The 20,316-nt window shown below is 43.4% G+C and overlaps 1 protein-coding gene across 1 annotated transcript; it reads left to right on the forward strand.

Annotated features, from left to right (window-relative positions):
• Positions 1 to 3,907: 3,907 nt before the first annotated feature.
• Positions 3,908 to 5,172, forward strand: GUITHDRAFT_156602 (hypothetical protein). Its single transcript, XM_005818334.1, has 7 exons — positions 3,908 to 4,031; positions 4,074 to 4,208; positions 4,252 to 4,409; positions 4,478 to 4,599; positions 4,646 to 4,782; positions 4,836 to 4,924; positions 4,971 to 5,172. The coding sequence occupies exons 1-7, from the start codon at positions 4,008 to 4,010 to the stop codon at positions 5,044 to 5,046; spliced, it is 741 nt and encodes a 246-aa protein (XP_005818391.1). The 5' UTR covers positions 3,908 to 4,007; the 3' UTR covers positions 5,047 to 5,172.
• The last annotated feature ends 15,144 nt before the right edge of the window (positions 5,173 to 20,316 follow it).

A 20,316-nucleotide genomic window follows, 5' to 3' on the forward strand; every position in this document is an offset into this window, starting at 1 on the left:
GATGGTTGAGTATAAACAGAGAAGTAGGGCTGCACCCCAGAAGTTGCACTGAGATCATGGGGTAGTCTACTAACTAATTTGTAGAGCCTTCTTATGGTACAATTTTATAAACAAGTTTGAACGACCTCTCTACACGCCATGAGCCTCCCCTTGTTCGGGGCACGTCGCACCGCTCTGTACTGCCCTAACCATGGCTCGCAAACAGCGAGCCCGCGGCAGCGTGTGCAGACATCAGATGTTCACCGAACCTCCTCATGGGAAATTCCTGAGGTGTAGAGATGATGATCCTTGAGGAGTGCTTCGTACAGTGCGTGGATCTCACGAAAAATCGTTTGGTGAGCGAAGAGCATCAATAATACAAGTGAAAATCACCATCACAGGGATACGTTGCAATCGAAACCGGGTTGTGAAATACCCTAAGCTATCTGCGATGCATGACAGGGAAACTGAGTTGGAGTAGATGGATGGAGATTACACACAAGACGACAGGGAATCATCATCCGACGGTGACTGGATTCTTCAAAAGCCGTACAGTCACCAGTGAGCTCAAGAACACATGTCTTCACGATGATGGCTGATTTGCTCGCAAGAAATACAGTGCATTTTAGCAGTGAGCTGCTCGATTGCTTGAAACCACGATGATCCACAGCACTATCGAATGATAACAAGCAAGTCCAGTGGTTCGTGAAGGATTCTTCATCCGGTTTTCAAGGATGTGTTGGAACGATGAAACATGTTGCAAATCACCAAGGTCTATGCCATTTGATCACATGATGCATCATCTAAATATTACTGGTGTGAACTTGCATCAGATCGTGTGTCCATCAATGAGCCCCCCCAAGCAGATGATACGGTCACAGCAAACACGAGCACTTTGAAGATGCTGATATTCCAGGCCGTACAGCATTTATGATGTGGCTACATGTCACATGCTTCTTGGTTAACACAGAAATAACTTCGCCAGGCAAAAGATGGAACGTCGTCAGGATTACAAGGAGGTCGGTTGTGCTTTTACCCAGATTGAAACGCTTGTAATAAAGATATGATCACCTGAATGTGGAATTCTGTTTATTGATTCACAGTGTTTGTGGTTCGTTTACAATCATCGAGTGCTTGCTCTGTTGAACAAGGCACCCCCCGGAGAGCCAAATGCAACAAGAACTCTACTGTTGCATGGTAGCATTGCGAACTGTCCAAACAAGGCAGGATTGATTCGAAGAACATCTCATTTATTGATATCAGATTCATCTGCACATTGTTTCATTTCTAACTAGGTTTCTGCAGCGTTGTGGAAATGTCATGACAGAGGAAGAACTTAGTTGCAGTGCAGAAAAATCATCAAACGTCATGAAACATGGAAATGCAATTGTCAATGCACTTGATCATGGGTATAGTGATTCATGATCAACAACGATGATTCAAAGTCATCTATCCTGGCAGGTAAAGAAATCCTTTGTGCAAACGTCTCTTCATGCATCATTGAACGGTTGAGCATGTAAAGCTTTCTCTATAGAAAAGTGAGGTGCATGAATCCTGACCGTAAGACTAGAAGAATTGAAAGTGAGTGATGACATGAGAACACATATCTAGACAGCAAAGTCGCTTAAGGTACAGTTTGATACAAATTTCTCACAAATCATGCATTTGAGCTCAACGTTCAACCTACGGCCATTTGAAAGAAGGGTCAATCAGAGTTGATTCTGTTCAATGGTGAATCTATCATTAGTTGCTTAGCTGTTCATGAAAATTTCATCTTGTCTTCGAAGAATATTTTCAAGTACACACGTGGATTGTTTGTACCTAGGGTGCATATTCCAGTACATGATGGATGATTCAAACCTTGGCCCAACCTGCAGAGTTGAGAAAGAAGCTCGATCATCTCTTACAGGTATGATATGAGATCTTCATCTCATTTCTATCTCAGTTGGGTTAGATTCGAAGTCTCTCAATATCAAGGTTCATCCTCGCGAGTCAGGAAGGCACCATTTCATCGCCTCTTGCTCGTCCAGGGAGAGGGGGCTTGGGGAATGAGAAATGGGGGCTACCCCCCACCCCCTATCACAGAGTTTCAAACTGGATCAAAGGTGGGTAGTTGAGGGTGCTCCATACCCACCCCACCCCCCAACGAAAGTCAAACGGAGGGGTTCTCGGAAGTCGAAGTTCCGACCAGTTTGGCCCTCGTTTTGTACCATATAAACGCTGCAATATTAAGTTGGTACCACAGATACTTCTAAAATTCGTACTTTTACTTTGGTTTGGCGTGGTGAGGTGTCCAAGCAACCAAATTCAAATCACCCTACCCCTCTTTGGCCCTGCGCAGCAACGATTTTCCTAAGAGCGAGTACCCTCCTACACGCCTTCTCAAAGTAGGGTACTCCCACATGGCATGAAATGAAGGGACCCCACAGGCCCTTCGAAAAAAAAAAATCTTGCCAATTTTTCCTATGAGCGCCCGGCCGGAAAAGCAACGCTATGGGCCTCCATCTAGACTGATCTGATACCTCCTTGTGTCATCCGACTCATATATATACTGAGGCGGGCCCGCAGGGCCCGCCTTAGAAAAAAAAATGGAGAAAACTCACGTTGGGAGCCCCACCGCAAACATACCCCCAGATCCCCTCCCCCAGATCCCCTCCCACCTTCCATCTGAGGGCATGGAAAGGCTCATTGGCCTCCATCTAGACTGATCTGAAGGCTCCTCGTATCATCCGACTCACATATATACTGAGACGGGCCCACAGGGCCCGCCTTAGTAAAATCTCACGTCGGGATTTCCGATCAATTAGTACATGAACTGGTTTATAGGTAGAAAAACCCTGGATTCTCAACTCAATTTCCAGTTGAGTTTCGACCTCGAAAAAAATCCTATACGTATAAATACGTTGCAAGTTTTTTCTTCCCGGTTCTCTCCCATATCATTTTATACCTCCCCGCGACCCCTCGGCTGAGGCGGGCCCGCAGGGCCCCTTTTTTTTGAAGCGACCTTTTTAAAGCGCCAGCACGTGCGCTTGGTGCTAAGTTTTTTTTAGGAGTGTCATCATGTGTGCTTGGTGCTAAGTCTTTTTTTTGAAGCGACCTTTTTAAAGGGCCAGCACGTGCGCTTGGTGCTAAGTTTTTTTTAGGGGATCAGAACGTGCGCTTGGTGCTAAGTTTTTTTTGAAGTGTCATCTTTTTTTAGGGGATCAGCACGTGCGCTTGGTGCTAAGTTTTTTTTTGAAGTGTCATCATGTGCGCTTGGTGCAAAGTCTTTTTTTGAAGGAACTTTTTGAAGGGCCAGCACGTGCTTGGTGCTAAGTCTTTTTTTTGAAGGGCCAGCACGTGCGCTTGGTGCTAAGACCAAAAGTCACGATACCGTAGACCAAAGTCACGATACCAAGGTCATGATACCGAAAGTCACGATACCAAGGTCATGATACCGAAAGTCACGATACCAAGGTCATGATACCAAAAGTCACGATACCAAAGTCACGATACCAGGGTCACGGTTCCAAAGTCACGGCCGTGTGTAACGTGATGCGGTAACGTGACCTTCACTTGCGCGCCTTTGAAAAAATCTGACCCCGGGGGGGTGTCTATTTGGTACCATACCCCTGGGGTAGTGGAACAGGGTTATGCGATCATATCACTCAATAGCTTTCAAATCAACAATGATTCGAGATATGCCCGCGACGAGTTTGTGGGCGGGGCATGTCACGCCAGTCAGCACCTTGCTAATCCCCTGGGCGACCTTAACAGGGGATTAGCCCTCGTTTTGACTAAAACATTTGTACCAGGAGCTAATCCTAAGGTCTAAGGTTGTGGCGCCAAAATAAGCCCCCTACTTAATTCATCCTATGACATTCCATGCGTTGATAGTATCAATTGCATATTGTATATCAGGGAGTGCATTGACTCTTTTAAACCGATTCGCAATTCGGACTTTTCCATTTTCACATTGTATTCTCCTTATACAATGCTCGAGCACTATTCTCTCTATTGGATTCATTTCCCAATTCTGCCATGTCAACATGGAACCTGCAGACCGTTTACAGGTTATGCATTGATTGTATTTGAGTATTGATGACATCGATCAGTGGAAGAAGGTCAAGTTATGGCTTCCTATAACCGCAGCATTTGCTGCCACTCTTCTGACCAGCCTGCAAGCTCTTCAGTTCGTTACATCGTCGACCCTGACTGTCCTCCGCCACTCCTCGATCATACTCACTGCGGTAATTAAATGTTCCAAATCAGAGCAATCTGACAGAGAAACAGTTCATTGAATATCATATCATGCATACTCAATTTGATCTTGCAGCAGTATTATGTCTTCTTGGAATCTGTCTAGGGGCCCTGGTGTATGGTTTGGCTGATTTGAGCTTCTCCATTTCAGGATATGTATGGTTAACTATGAACGTGATTGCTATATCTTGGTAAGTATGTTTCTTTACATTTGCGAGTTTGACTGTCTTTACATTTGCGAGTTTGACTGTCTATTTAGGTATCAGGTAATGATGAAGAACATTGCCTCACAAAAATTGTTGAATACCCTGGGAATGACACTGTATAACAATGTGTTGTCTGTCCCACTGTTCATGTTGCAGACAATCATAAACAAAGAAGGTGATATCTTCTCAAAGCTGAAATCACTTACCAACTACTTCTCTAGACTTGAGAGACGCTTCATTGTCATCATCCGCTCTCGGAATTTTAGTGGCATCAGCTGTGTGTGGAACAATTCTCAGCATCACTGCAGTAGCGATGAACCAGTATATGACAGCAACTTCGCTAATGGTTCTAAATCATGTATTTTGATTTACTGTTGTAAATTTTCTGAGCTATTTTTCTTTGTATATCAGGTTAACAAGTTTTGTTTAATTCTTCTCGAGCATTTCTTGATTGAACCCACGTTAACATGGATCTCCTTCGCTGGAACATTACAAGTAAGGTTTTTATCAATTTGGCAACTCAAATGAGTGATAGCTGTATTTAAGGTTATTATGTTTGGATTTCTATATGGAGAATCTCGTATGTCTTCGAGAATTCTTCCAGTCATGTACGCTGAACTGACAACATACCTGTTGTTTGGAAGTACACTTTCATTCCTTGCTTACAATGTCATCAAGGTGTAATACCAGTAAGAGGCCGTCTCGGCATTTGATTGCTCAATGTGCTTTCTTATTTGAAAATAAATTCGTTTACTCAGGTTGTTGCAAAAAGATCTTGTTTTTTCTAGCTTCGAGCCCCTCACAGCTCGCTCCACTTTCTCTTTGATCGGCAGATGCTTTCACTGAGGGAAATTCAGATGTCTTCTATGCTTTTTCTCGACACCTTTCTAGCAAACCTTGCGCGCGCGGACTCCCTAGGGGTTAATCTTGATGTGCCGCCTCAGTCCCCGTACCCGGTAGAAAATCGTGCTTTTCAAGGTCAGCACGGCCTCGGAAAGGGGTCCGGGGACTTAGGCGTTTTCGGGAGGCTTGGAGAGGCCAGATGGCTGCAGGATCCTTCAGACCAGCCGTCTGGCAGACTTGGAAGAAAGATTGACTAAGGCTCGACACCCTGACCAAGACTCAGTGACTTACAAGCGTCCAAACTTGGAAAAAACTCTTGTCTGTAAGATACCAGGGTTACTTCGACTTGAGCTGTATAACTTTTTTTCCTTCTCCTCGTACGCCTCTGCCAGGCTTCAAACCGCCCTGAATCCTTCACACACCTTTAGAAAAACTTGAGAAATACCCCCCCACACCTCCATGTCGAAATCGGCTAAGGTTGGAGTCGGCACTTTGTTGGAACCCGACGGCTTTGGCGTAACATAAGGTGGTGTTGAAGAGGTCGGATCAGACAATTCGCTGCAAGATCCTGCAGACTAGCTGTCTGACAGACTTGGGAGAAAGATTGACCAAGGCTCGACACCTTTACGCTGACTTACAAGCGTCCAAACATGGGCACTTCGTCTCCACTCGACGACTTTGGACTTGTAAAAAAGTGTGTTGACACAGTCAGATCAGACAGATGGCTGCAGGATCCTTCAGACCAGCCGTCTGGCAGACTTGGAAGAAAGATTGACTAAGGCTCGACACCCTGACCAAGACTTACAAGCGTCCAAACTTACAAGCGTCCAAACTTGGAAAAGTGGCCAGCCATCTCTGGGGAACTCGAGGAGGTGGCCGGGTTGTGTAGCAAACTCTCTCTCGCCGACCGCCTCAACCCAACACTGTCGTTTAGCATTCGGACCCGCCTCAGAGTGATATGAAGCTGCTAGCATGACTGCGGCGGCAAGTATGGCAAGTTGGTAGTGGAGTCTTTTTAAGGGCCACCCATTCATCGAGCAACTAATGAAACAACAAATGAACACCTGAGCTATGTGTCACAAAGAGATGTTATTGTGCAATGTAGGAAAGAAGAAGTCGCAACAAAATTCATCCATTTCAACATTTTTGTCTCATGCGAACTCTAACAATCTCTCAGATAATTCCCTCACTGTTATGGTGCCAGAAAATTTTTCACATCACAATGGTGAGAAAGTTTTTGAGAATTGACAGAAATCCTCATGAGACAAACATCTGAGACTGTGAAATTTGAGCGAAGCGAGAATTGCAAGCAGAATGATGTGAAATAAAAAGATATGAGTGTGTCCCCAGAGCACTTGTGGCTGCCAGCGAAGACCCTTCATTCAGAAATTCGTCAAGTAGTATATGCCTTCGAACAAACAGCGCAGGATGACGCAGTATCAATGTTTCCGGGTCGCACAGTGGGAGCGATTTGGTATACAGGACCTGAGACTCACACCGCACACCGAAAAGCACGTGTAGGGGAAATCTCTAACGAAACAAAATGGAAGGTTATGCGTGCCTCATCTTGTACTTACAAAGCGGAAATATTTTCGGGACATTGCTTGAGAGGATCTGGAGGAAAATGACGTCCTGAAGGACTTCGTTACCAATTCACAAGCTCATGAATATTCCACTGTCAAATTCTTCGAGGAACCTGAAGCAGTTGTTACGTAACTTTGCTGCTTTGATGGAAGAAAAAGTTGCTTGGGGTAGTCCATCTCGACAATTGAAGGTCTGCTTGCTCATGGTCTTCTACCTGCATCTCTGAACGTCGCCAAAACACCGGTAAGAGTTTTATTCCAAGGTTTGCAAGTAATCATATCATCCTCCAGAAACCAATGTCCCCATTGCCTTGCTCGATTCACTTTGGGTTGCGTGCCTACGAGAAAATTGTTGTTCAGTATCACAGGTAATTTACCCCTACATGATTCGAAATATTTTGAATTTTTGTTGTACCACAATCCAGAAGCAAACAAGCACCTGTCCAAGTTCACAAATTTCACTGTTTTGTCTCGCTTCAAGAACTCATGAAATACTTCTTGTTCGTGCAAAACCTGATGGGGTCCAATTGTAACAGTATCACGTTGAGTCGTATACTGACTGATTTCGCGTATCATTCTAGCATACACCTCTTCCCACATTCGTGAACCAGGTGAAGAAGATTTGATGTACATGAATCCAGCCCCTACTGCTGGCTCCAAAGCTGGTTCACCATCACGATATAGCAAAAGGTCACAATGCATCATTGACTCAGAAATAACAGGAATGACACTACGAGTCCAAACACAATCTGTCTCAAACATTAACACATTGCGATTTTTGAGAATTCGAATCAGATAATGCACTCGTAGAATTGTCAATTTCCTGTAACCCAGACTGTAAAATCCATGTGAGACTGCTCTCTCCTGGACAACAAACACTTTGACATCCAAAGCATGGTTTCGGATTGAGTTTTGCATCTCAGTTGTGGTCACGGCCAGCAGAGTGCGTCGGTGTACGTCTGGCATGTGTGCAGTGTTACAGAGCCAATGCAAGATGAAAGGGAGATGATCTGCATTACCAAACGCGTACATGATGAAATCACCTGGCATCCCACTGACCACCATGTCTAAGTCATCCAAACTACTTCCATTGGACGTAAGAGCAGATCGAGAAATGTTCACTCTGTTGTACTCGAACAGATAAAAGTTGAAATTCAACCTTTGAACTAACAAAAAGTTCGATCGTAATTTAACAAAGATCAAACACATCACAAAAGCGAGTACGAAGCAGGAAATCCTTGTTACCGCTGAGGTTACGAATGTGGACTGTAAACAAATCTTTACCATGATCTCGGTTGTGAAGGCAACCCGTATTGTAACGGTTAGTTTGATTTGAAGTTACAAGGGAGGATGGGGTGGTCTTTGTGGGCTCGCCTCAGAGTTGAAGTTTGAGGTTAAGTTCAAGTTTAAGTTCAAGTTCAAGTTCAAGTTCAAAGTTCAAAGTTAATCTAGTGATTAAGGTTTAGGGTCATTCTGGGGTCAAACCGCGTTGGTTTTCGTCCCATATCTTCAAGGGGGTGGTGCATGGGAAACTGGGGGTACACGGCGTGTGATTCGCGCAGGTTGAAATTCTGTACTGTTGAAATTCAAACCATATTCAAAACCGTGATTAAAAGTGATTTTGGAAGTTTAGCTTATCGTTTCTTGGTACTTTCTAAAATGTTTTAATTCTACACGCCTTCACCCACTACCCCAGCGCGTCTCCCCTCACCATTCTGCTCTCATGTCGCGAAGCTCTTCTCTTCCGATCCTTGTCTTCCGTGTTTGAGTTTTGTGCGAGCATGTGCCCAATTTGCAGTCACTCGCAGCAGGTGAGCCTCATCAATATTTCTCTTCGTCAAACCCGCTGTGCCGGTTGGTGAAAATGTTATTGTGCATAATCTGTTTCAAAGTCTGGATTGTGGAACGCATCCATGGAAGGGGACGAGTATACCACGAACACACACGAGCATGAAGAGACTCCAAAGTATTTTGTGAGAGGAGAAGGTGCAAATGAACTCGTTCCATCACACAGGTATGGAGTTCTTCTGTGGATTGTTCTTTTGCTAATCGTTGTGAACAGGTAGCAAAAGCCTGGCGATGTTGAGAACTAGATTCTGCATGGTTACAGCTGAAGCGTATTACAAGATTCCAAGACCTTTATTCCATGAAGACCTTCATCTTCATGTACTGGATGGAATTTCATATTTATGAGAGATTCTTCACTGTGCCACATGACTTGTTCACATCATGTTTGAACTTCTCCGCCTTTGAATGATGCATCTCTTGTTGCATGACTTAAAAACACTTTATGAAGATGCATAGTCTTGTATTTATCCATGTCCACATGCTCAAAGCCTTGCCACTTTGTGACAAACAAGATTGAAACCTCTTGAAGACAGCAAACCCAACGGCACGGTGTTGGATGGCAGTGCACCTACAGCATGTGCTTCCATTCTGTTGTGCGCGCACCATATGCTATTGTAGTTGTCATTATCATTGACTGGGAGTCCGTGTCAATTTGCTGGTAGTTCGACATCCTGAGATAAATGCTTCGAATGAATAATAAATGTCAAATCAGATATCATCTCCAACCTTGATTCTACTTTCATGTCAGTCTGATTGCAACGCACAATGGATTCTTGCATGCAAGCTTACAAGCTCGAGTCTTTATCCCTGATATGATCTGAGGCTTAATTGGACGTCAACAGCTCCGCCATTAGGGAAGCAAAGCAAAGTTCATGCATTTCACCAAATGTGCAAACATGCAAAGGACTTGAGTGAGGAGAGTTTGGAGAGGAGGGGAGATACTTCAACAAGAGCTTCGTGAGAGTCAAGTAATTGGCATTTTTCAAAGAATCAAATATCATCAAACTTTTTCTGAAGATGTGAAGCAACGACGTAACGAAGCGTACAGAATAGATGACGAGGAGGGAGTCAAGTGAGATGTTATTGTGCCTTAATGAATGTGGACTCGTCATGATCTTACAGATATTATTATTCAGTTGTCTTTTCAGATAAAGTACATTACTCTGAGAGCCCAGAATTCTTGAAGAGAAAATTGATGATACGATTGACTTGGTCGTCGGAAATGTAGGATGGCGAACTCATGCAGATTGATCCACTCCTGCAAGTTCACCAAGTAAGAATTTATGCTGGATTCTTGATGCCAAGTGTACCTTGCGATCATCTTCTTACTCGGCAGTCCTTCACCTGTGCTCATGGTGGCAGCTCGCTGACCTTGCTGCTGTGCTCGCCCGGCGGCTCAGCATGACGGTGTGCGATTTGTCGATGGGAATGATGGGGAGTGTTTCCCCACCCTCATCGACAGGGTGGGTCATCAAAATTGTTTTAGATGGTACAAATCAGCAGTTATGAACCGTTACTCAGTACAACTGTTTGTACCACGGATTCGAATAAACAATTCATTGCCGTTAAAACAAATGGACACGCCAGTTCAAAATTTGAAGCACCCCTACCACTGATCTTACCGAGCAACACCCCTCAAAAACCATGGGGTACACTACCACCGGTATCCTATGAGAACAGCATACGCATTCCTCTTTTGCGTTAATAAAGACCAACGCGGTTTGACCCCAGAATGGTATCGGAAACAGTCACTGAGTCGAATGAGTTTTCGTTGAAGTCAAGTTTATTGAAGATCAAAGAGATTTTTAAAGTCAAAGTTAAGGCCTGACATATGCGGACGAACGATATGTTCGTTGATCAGCAAGAAGAGGAACTTATAGAGACTGAAATTCCAGGATTACTGATTAGCGCTTTTAATGACCGGTACTTTTGACTGCTCATATACGGGTACTTGCCCTCGCACAGAAGCACCCTTTTACCCCCATTATCATCTGGTAATAGGGGGTGGGGTATTTGAATTGTCATGGGCGGTAACCTTCAAGACCACCCCGGGCCACCCCGGGCAGTTTCCCACCGCTCACGGTACCATATTCGTAAATCATGAATTGGGGTACCTTGTTTGATGGGGGTGGGCAGTCGGGTTCGAATTTTTGTACCAGAAATAATATTTGAGTAATTACATAAAAGTTGTTTTTGAGAGATTTTAGGATGTATATATGGTACAAAAGCTCCTGGTAACCCCTCTGGTTGACCCGGATCCTCACCACCCCCTCCCTCCCCCCTTAAATCAAGTTGTGCTAGCCGTGTTCCCCTTCCTTCCCCGCCCTGCAACCATCATGCCCCTTCCTCCCTGCCGCGCCATCTCACGGTGACCATCCCTTCCCCTCCACGCCCCTCCAACCATCCGGCCTTCCCCTCTCCCCCCCTCCAACCATCCGGCCTTCCCCTCTCCGCCCCTCCAACCATCCGGCCTTCCTCTCCTCGCCCCTCCAACCATCCGGACTTCCCTTCCCCGCCACTCCAACCATCCCCTCCCCACCCCTCCAACCACCGGGGCCTTCCTTCTCGCACAGGCTCCCGACGACCATCCCTTCCCCTCCCCGCCCCTCCAACCATCCCACCTCCCAGTTGTTGTTCCTCCCGATGAGTTGCCGCCCAAGATGGGAGTACCTCAATTGATCAAAATCCCTTTTTCTTCTCTCGGGATGTTATTCCAGCAAGACACTGGCGCTCCTCAACTTGTGCTTCGTGAGGTAGTTGAGAGTCGCAAACGCGTGACTTTCTAAAACCCAAGTATGGGAATCTCGTTCTTGGACGGTGACTCAAACAAACAACTCGGGCATGGTATAAGACAAAAAGTAATCGAGAGTCATGTAGATGTTTACATTCTTTACACCAAGGATATCTTCAGACAACTGCAAGCCAATGTCTTGAGTGGAGTCGTTCAACTTAGCAATACCGTTGAACTTCACTGGCAATTGGAATTTAAACAATGGTGGCTGCAGCTGAGAGGAAAACCAAAGACTCGTTGTCTTGCTGCCGCAGAAGAAGCTCCTTTGAGATTGAATGTGGAGATACAGGATACGTGCAATGCTGTTTTGTTTCTATCTGAGATCATGCAAACTGATTGGGCCCAATAAAGGTAGTAGCCATTTCTAAGAACCTCTGTTGTGCAAATGTAATTGAACATACCCTTTCATGATTCACAACTGCGCTTCGCGGCCACGAGGGACTGGTAGTATGGGCCATTGACAATCAGCTTGTGAAGACAGAAACTGCCGCTAACGAGGTTGGATGGCTGATTTTCAGATTTGCCAAGATCTAGCGTTATGGCTAGACTGGAAAAAATATCTGGACCCAAATAGTTCCTGTTAAGCCGGCTTACCAAGGCCATTTCAGCTTACAAGCTCATCCGCGCCAAAGATAGCAAATAAAACTTTTAGGTTAAATTTATGTATTCAAAATCATTTGTAATTCTCTTGCTTTGCCGCGGTTCCACATTGAGGGCCAACTCACCATGCTCAGCAAGTTTCTGGGGACGACTTCATCAACGGCTCATGTTTTCTTTCCTCTCTTCGACGTTTTCCTGAAACAAAAATGGAAATGGTGACTTCAGTTGCCTTCTTAGGATTGCCAGTTGATAATGTCATTGTTGCACAGTCATAGCCTCCATTGATCGTGACAACAAGCCGTTGTGTTTCCCGTGAAGGTTGAAGATATCAATCCACTCTTCGACAAGTTGAAGAAGGCCGAGACCATGAGTCCCACCATCCACTCTTACCTGTGATATTTTTGGCAAAGGAACAAAGCAGCCAGCCATGCTATCGTTTGCACGACAGAATCCTTGGTACTGCGATTTCGTTATACCGTTTGCTGTGAGGGCAACTGCTGCTTCCCGTGGGGTAGCCATCATTTGTCTGACCACAGGTTTCAGGCAGTTTTGAAGCTCCTTATTCGTGGCAAGTTCATTCTTTAAGAAGAACGTAAGGCTATCGTATTTCGAAGTTTTGCACTTCGGAAGTTCTGCTTTCGCGGCCCCTCGACCGCTTCCTCTCCCCCGGCAGAGTCTTCCTCATTGTAGCGGTGTAATAGATCAGCAAAATGTCCCCATTTCACTCGAAAATTGGCCTTGTGTGATGCAAATTGCCGATCTACCTTCTTCGTGACCACATCTAGAAGGTCCGAGGCTCATCAGTGTCACCCTGGATCTTCGTCAGAATCGCTGTTTTCACTTTTGGATCTTTGATAGCATCGTAACAAGCCGGGTTTGGTTCATCGGAGTCAGGGGAAATAATCGCTTCGCGCATGGCTTCATCCACATGATCACTAAAACCTCCATGCTCCTCAGACTCTAGTAAGATTCGAAGCAACAACTCAGGAGATCTACCTGCATCCCAGGTGTTACAAAGATTTGAATTTTACAAATGATCTCTTTTCAAACCTATGGCCTTCTCCTTGTTTATAGAGGAAGCCCTCTCGTCTTGCCAGAAACTCCCAGGTGAGTTGATTGAATTCATCATCATCCAGCCTGGCAGGGTGATGGTTTGCGACGTCTGCACGAACTTCCTTGCAAAAGGTGGGGATGACGGATTTGATATATTTGGTCCTGACATGATTAATCAATGTTTCAATGTTCAAACTATATTGGTAAATTTCAAGATCCCACTGACATGTCTCTCAACCAGAGCCGTGGCAATTGGCCTCTAGGAAACATTTAAATCCCTGAAATAGGGATGGGTGGGGTGGGATCAGGGGAACAGGGGGGACTACCCTACCCCCTATTTGTCAAAGCACTAGCAGAGAAGGACCCGGTGGCTTCATTCTTGTACCAAAACCAGAAACACAGTACACCATGAATTTGAATCAGGTACAAAATACCTTCGAACATTTGTATTGTGTTTCCAATTTATATTTGTTTTATGATTATCCGTATCCTTCTAAAAAGTTTTCGCAGCCTTAAAACATGTCGTCTGTTAAAAGTTTCGAGGGGAGTGGGGTGGTCTTGAAGGTTACCGCCCATGACAATTCAAATACCCCACCCCCTATTACTAGATGATAATGGGGGTAAAAGGGTGCTTCTGTGCGAGGGCAAGTACCCGTATATGGGCAGTCAAAAGTACCGGTCATTAAAAGCGCTAATCAGTAATCCTGGAATTTCATATACCAGTGCAGCCCCCTGAATCCCAATATAGTGCGATATAAAAAAGTCTTGTCTCGGTCACGTGATGTGTCACGTGACCGGTCAGGTGAGCCTGTCAGCCGGGTCACGGCCCCTGTCAGCCGGCTGACATGTCACGGGCCTGCTGACACGGTCCGCTGACCGGTCACGGCCGCCCGGAGACATCAGGCCCCCGGCCAATCTCCGGACACTTAGCCTCCTGGCGGGCCTCCAGGGGGTCTGAGGCGGGGCTGAAGGCTGCAGTCGGTCTACTGACCGGCCCGGCCGGCAGTCGGTCTACTGGCAGTCGGTCTACTGAGACATCAGGCCCCCGGCCAATCTCCGGACACTTAGCCTCCTGGCGGGCCTCCCATTCTGGGGTCTTTTGTGGAAGTCGTTTCTTAACAAATCGACGATATTTGTATTTCGTTTCTCAGGGGAGGGGTGGATACCGACCCCTCCGTTTTTGCGGGGTATTAAGCTGGTTTTTGGTCGGTGGGGGTACTTGTAGAATTCCCGGGTCACCTCGAACTTGAGCTAGCACTGGGTAAGTCGAAAAGACTCCTCTTAGATTACCGTTACGATTCAATTTGAAGTAACGAGTGGTCAAAAAGTACCCCACCCCACATCTTACAATGCATGAAGGGGGTTCAGAGCCCAAATTTCGAATCATTGTTATTTGACCTGAATCACTACCCCCTACCCCCAATCCAGATGAAATCGCTGGAAAAAATAAGGTAGAGGTGGTCTTATTCCTCTACTCCACAGGGCGACACCACAGGCCAGGGCAAGAGGCGATGGGGAAGGCACCTTACCAACGCGCTAGATACGATTATGCAAGCTTAGAGACTTCGAATCTTGATGTAGTCTAACATGATTGAAAGCAGAACTATGAAAGTGTTGCCATCTGGCATGCATGCCTCGATTTACGGACAGCCGATATCCCTCACTCTGGTGATAAAACCATTCAGCGTGTGGTGGATACAAAATTACGTTGCAAAGGCGTGCTGCAACTTGCTGCATTGCTTGATAGTACATATGCGTTCGACTCGATGACGATAGAGCGATTCAAAACCATCATGATTCTGTGGATAGTTCGACAGATTGATCACTTCTTGGATACACAGCAGAGCTGGCTTTTCGCATCCTTGTTCAAAATCCTTGTTCAAATCAGTCTCCCACAGAGCGGCCTTTAGGTAAGATAGCCCTACAACTTGCATCATCGGACTATCGCTTTCTTCCGAAGTCCAGGCTCTTCCTGCCCCGCGTGAACTTAATGCCGACGTCGTGTTGGGCGACACTTCAAGTTTCACATGGATACGCCATGTTCTCGCCAAAGTGCTAATGAAGACTTACAAATGCTTTGCGATGTTCCATCTCGTTCATTCTTACTGAAATATACCACCTTGAAGTGTGCTTGTGCTTGTGTTGTTCTACATCCTGCACCATGCGCTTGCAGCACTGGGTTGAATTGAATACATCAACTGTCATTTCTCATGTCTACACCTGAGTGTATGCATGCGTGCATATCATGGAAAGAAACATGTCATCTTACGATTTCCAAATAGTGATGCATGTTAGCGTTGTAAATGCTAATGCTAAACATCACTGGTTTTGCTTGTCAATGACAACTTGAGCAAATCACAAGAGGTTTTCACAATTACAAGAAGCATGCATACATGATGCGGTTGACTTGACAAGAAATTCACACAAACATTTGTTGGTTCATTTATGTGCATGTCTCCTTTATGTATGGAACGCATCATTAGGACTCTAAGCTTACGGTTGAACATGATTGCAATGAAAGAAACCTTAATGAAACGATGAAAGAATCCTGAAAGCTAGCAAGTAAATACAATGTAAACGTGAGGAGACAAACTTTTATAAATCAATATATAATTTCAATGATTTTTACGAACACCCAGAAAATTCATTTATTCCTCTTTATTTTCCCTACCGAATCCCTATGATATTTTATTCAATTAAAATAATAGCTGCGCATTGGTGTGGATCATCACACAAAATAACCAAAAACGAACGAGCGCACACACGGAGTGTGCCAGAGCAAACATAATATCAATGAAAATTATGAACCCTTCAATGATCATATAAGTAATAAAAAAATCTATGTGGGGTGAGGGGGTAAAATATCAAACACGTTGTTTTTGCAAACCCCCCTAAGTAACAAAATAATTTATCCCCGCCGCCACCCTCCGCCCCCTCCGCCTCTACCCCCCGCCTATTTCACATAACGGCTTAATTTTTTCTTTTCTTTATTTTTTCCGCTCTATTACATGCTTAATTTATTTGGCGGGGGGGACGGGGGGGAAAACTCCATTTTTCCATAGCTATATATATATATGCCACATGCCGGATGATCTAAATATATTTATCCTCAAAATCACGATTTTACCCCCCGTCCCCCCCGCCTTACGTCTATTTACCCTACGTTTACCATTCTTTCACACTCCACCACAGCCAAAACATGGCGGAGGGACCCACCCGCCTACCTCCCCCGACCTAACCCCGACCCCCTCCCTACCCCCCGCCCCCCCCGCCTACCCTCCGCCTACCTCCTTTTTATTAAAACCTCTTTATCATTATCATTACCATTATTATACTAAATTATATTCTTTATTTTATTATTATCTATCTTTCTTTATTATAAATGTCATGTCGGAACAATGACCGGCAGCCATATCAATTTATTGGCAGCACAAATCGAACGACTTTACACCCTGAAATCAATCAAATTAATGCCCGATATCAATGTTCTTTATTCTAATGTCGATGTGCTCAAATGATGAGACCAAATTTTATTATTTTAATCGATATGAGCCGATCGAAGCGCTTGCAATTTGATACATCCAAATAACCTAATATCAACATCTAATCAATTATATGAAGGTATCGAAGACAATTCAAATGAGATCAATTTTATTCTCCGCCGCATTAATGACCTTTCACAGACCGAAGAAACAGTCATTATGAACCAAATGAGAATGTTGATCTATTTGAAATATGATCTTGATCTTGAAAAATCAACAATTAAATTCGCACTGGAAAATGGGAGCTTGATATCTATTCAATACATCAAAAATAAATTGGATGAATTAGCAGGAGCTGACCAAGCCGAGGATGCAGAGGATGCAGCGACAGACGCAGCACAGGCAGGGGCCGATGCTGTCAATGCAGGCGGCGGATTTGCTGGCTCTGTTGTTTCGGCTGTCGCTGGTGGGATTTTTGGCGCTCTTGGAGGCTCAGCCCTCGCTATTCCGTCCATGATAGAGGCAGCAGCTACTAGGGAAGCAGTTATTGCTTTGATGCGATATCTTCAAGATATAGATGATCAATTGAAAGTTCAAGATGATGTCATTAAGGTTTATTCAAGAGACCTTATAGATGGTGAAAATTTAGGCTTTGGATCTAATCTGAATTTTATATATGATTTAGAAATTGTGACATTGCCTAATGGCTGCAATGTCAATAAATGGACAACTCGACTTTTAGGCGAACAGATCTTAACATTAGGCGAAGAATTGACAGAAGCCGAATTAAATCAATATGTATTTGGTAGCAATTATGAACTACAAACATTAAAAGAACATAAAAATGTTTTCAAAGGCAAGACATTATTTATTGATGATATTATTGCGCCTAATATCTACACCAAAAGCGAGACAGATAATGAGATATCAAACACTTCAAACATATTATTTGACGCTTTGCTTGACTGCGTCAACTTAATAAAAACAGAGTCAAACATATTATTTGAATATATACAAGATGATGTCAAAAATACTTATGATAAAATCGTTTCTAGTCCATGGACTAGCAATGTTACCGATATATCTATTAATTACAATGGCAAGGTTGGCATTGGAAATGCCGAGCCTATGGGCCCGCTTCACATTGGCAATCCTAATGTGTTTAGCGATGGTCATCTTATCCTAAGCTATGGAACCGGAGGATATGGAACAAATTTCCGGATTGGCTATAACTTCTTAGATAATTATTTAATGATGGGAGATTTTACAAGTGATTCTTGGAAAGGTCAAATAAAAATAAATCCTGATGCCTATGATGGCGCTTTTGTCATTGAAAACGACGGTTCAATTCTGCTCGGTTACAAAACGGCAATACTACCCACAGGAAGAAAACTCAAATTAAATTCTGCTGGAAATTTTGACGATGGGGTTGAGATTGTCGGAAATCTCACGGTAACAGGCGAGATTGTGGGGTTGCAAGATCTTATAAACAATACATCTAATATTCTATATGAAATCATACGCGATGAATCAAACATATTAAATAATACAATATATTCAGAGTCAAATATATTATATCATTATCAAAAAACAGATTTTAATCTGTTATATGATACGATATATTCAGAATCTAATATATTATATAATTATCTGAAAGAAGATTATGATATATTACATGATAAGATATATTCAGAATCTAATATATTATATAATCATTTGAAAACTGATTCAAACCTATTAAACAATCATATATATACAGAGTCAAACATTCTTTATCATGTGATCAACAATGAAATAAAAAACTCAGTGAATACAAATAATTTAACAGTCAATAATTCTTTAACGTTCTCGGATAAGTTAGCTTTGAACAACAATAATTTGAATATAACATACCCCCTTTCATTATCACCAGTCAAAGGAGATGTGTATATTGGGCCTACTAGTTTGACAATAAGAAACCTATTGAATACATCTTATAACAACATAGAATTTACCGGCACAATAGAAGATACATATAAACTTAACATATCAACATACAGACTTAATTTTCAAAGCAATCAAAATTTAATAGCATTGAATATGAAAAATTTGATATCCTCGAATTCAATGATGAAGAAATGAAAGATTTGAAATGCAAGCTTAACTTTAAGACATACCCCGCCTTTATTCGTGATAGATATTGTATAGGAGGGTATAAAGAGGCTTTGAACCTATTATCTAATTAAACATTATTATTGTTATGAATCATAATGTTAGGAACAATAGAATTATATTGTTCCGATCCAGAATTCGGCGAGCTATTGCTCGGAGAATCACCGTTAAGAATGATAGGCAAAAAATAATCTCCATTATAAGCATTCTTTACCTTGTTTTTAATATGATTGGGTATATTCTCAATATTCTCAGTCAATGAATCATATTGAACTACAAAGCTATTAAGTTTATCATTAGTTAAATCATTTATATTCATGGCTTGCTCTATTGTATGTTCTAATTTAGAAAACTTTATAGATAATTGATGAAACATATTCGCCTTTTCTGTAAATTTCATTTGGTTGCTCAAGCCGATCAGAATCGCAGTCAATAGATTACATATGATATTCATGTATCTCATGACTAAAGGATCTTCTACATTGCTATTTAATACACTCATAATAGCAGATATAAAAATTAATGGCACATTTAAAACCTGTTTCCACATATGAAAATATGAGCTAGTCTTAGAACAAACAACGGCCATAACTTTGCTCATATCCTTGTATTTTCTAAATAGCAGAGCCATTTATCTAAGGTATGAGTGTATGCTAACATCACAAAAAGTGAAAGCTCTCAACAAAATTAACCATCCGTGAAAGTTCAAGATTGCGCGCACTGGCTGCAATGGACTTCGCGAAGCAAACCTAGCAAGTAAGACATATTGAAGTGCACGGTACGCTGAAAGGGGAAAAAATGTTTACGTGTATGAGATTGCTCTCAACAATCACAGCGTCAACTTTGTGAACATTCCATGGATTCATATTGCTCTTTTTATCATTATAATGTTGAATTGAACAATGCTCACTGTCATGCATAGTGAAACCCTCGACTTCAAAATGTCACAACCATCGAAGGTGTTGGAGCTTTGAATCATCGAATATTTCCATGCTTTCTGTTCTTTGTCACTGTCCGAAAATGTTTCTGACACTATTCATATCAGCATTTTAACCCATTGCAGCAAGAAAATTCCAAGGCTGTCGAACACTGTTGCATTCGTCGCTCCTAGTTTCCATCAAACGACGAAACAAACCTTCTCCCGGTAGATCTACTGGCAAAGTGCCATGTAGGGCTTGACAACGGTCTTGCATGGCACGGTACGAAGAGCTTCCTTGTCAAGATGCGCCATGTTGCAGTTATCTGTAACTTAACCTTGCACAGGCCGTGAGCGTGTGTAAGGCATGAAACTCAGGAGGAAATAAATTTCGGAGGAGAGCAGAGAGATCCAGAAGCGTTGTGACTGAGAGGGCTGAAGAATGGAGACCGAAGAGTACAACTTGCAAGGGCAGTAAATTTCGGAGGAGAGCAGAGAGATCCAGAAGCGTTGTGACTGAGAGGCCCGAAGAATGGAGAGCGAAGAGTACAACTTGCAAGGGCAGGCAAGGCCCGAGGGAGGAGGGGCAGCTCAGGGGGAAGCGTGGAAGGGAGGGGAAGGCGTG

Source organism: Guillardia theta (genome assembly GCF_000315625.1).
Source record: "Guillardia theta CCMP2712 unplaced genomic scaffold GUITHscaffold_325, whole genome shotgun sequence".
NCBI classification, from domain to species: Eukaryota; class Cryptophyceae; order Pyrenomonadales; family Geminigeraceae; genus Guillardia; species Guillardia theta.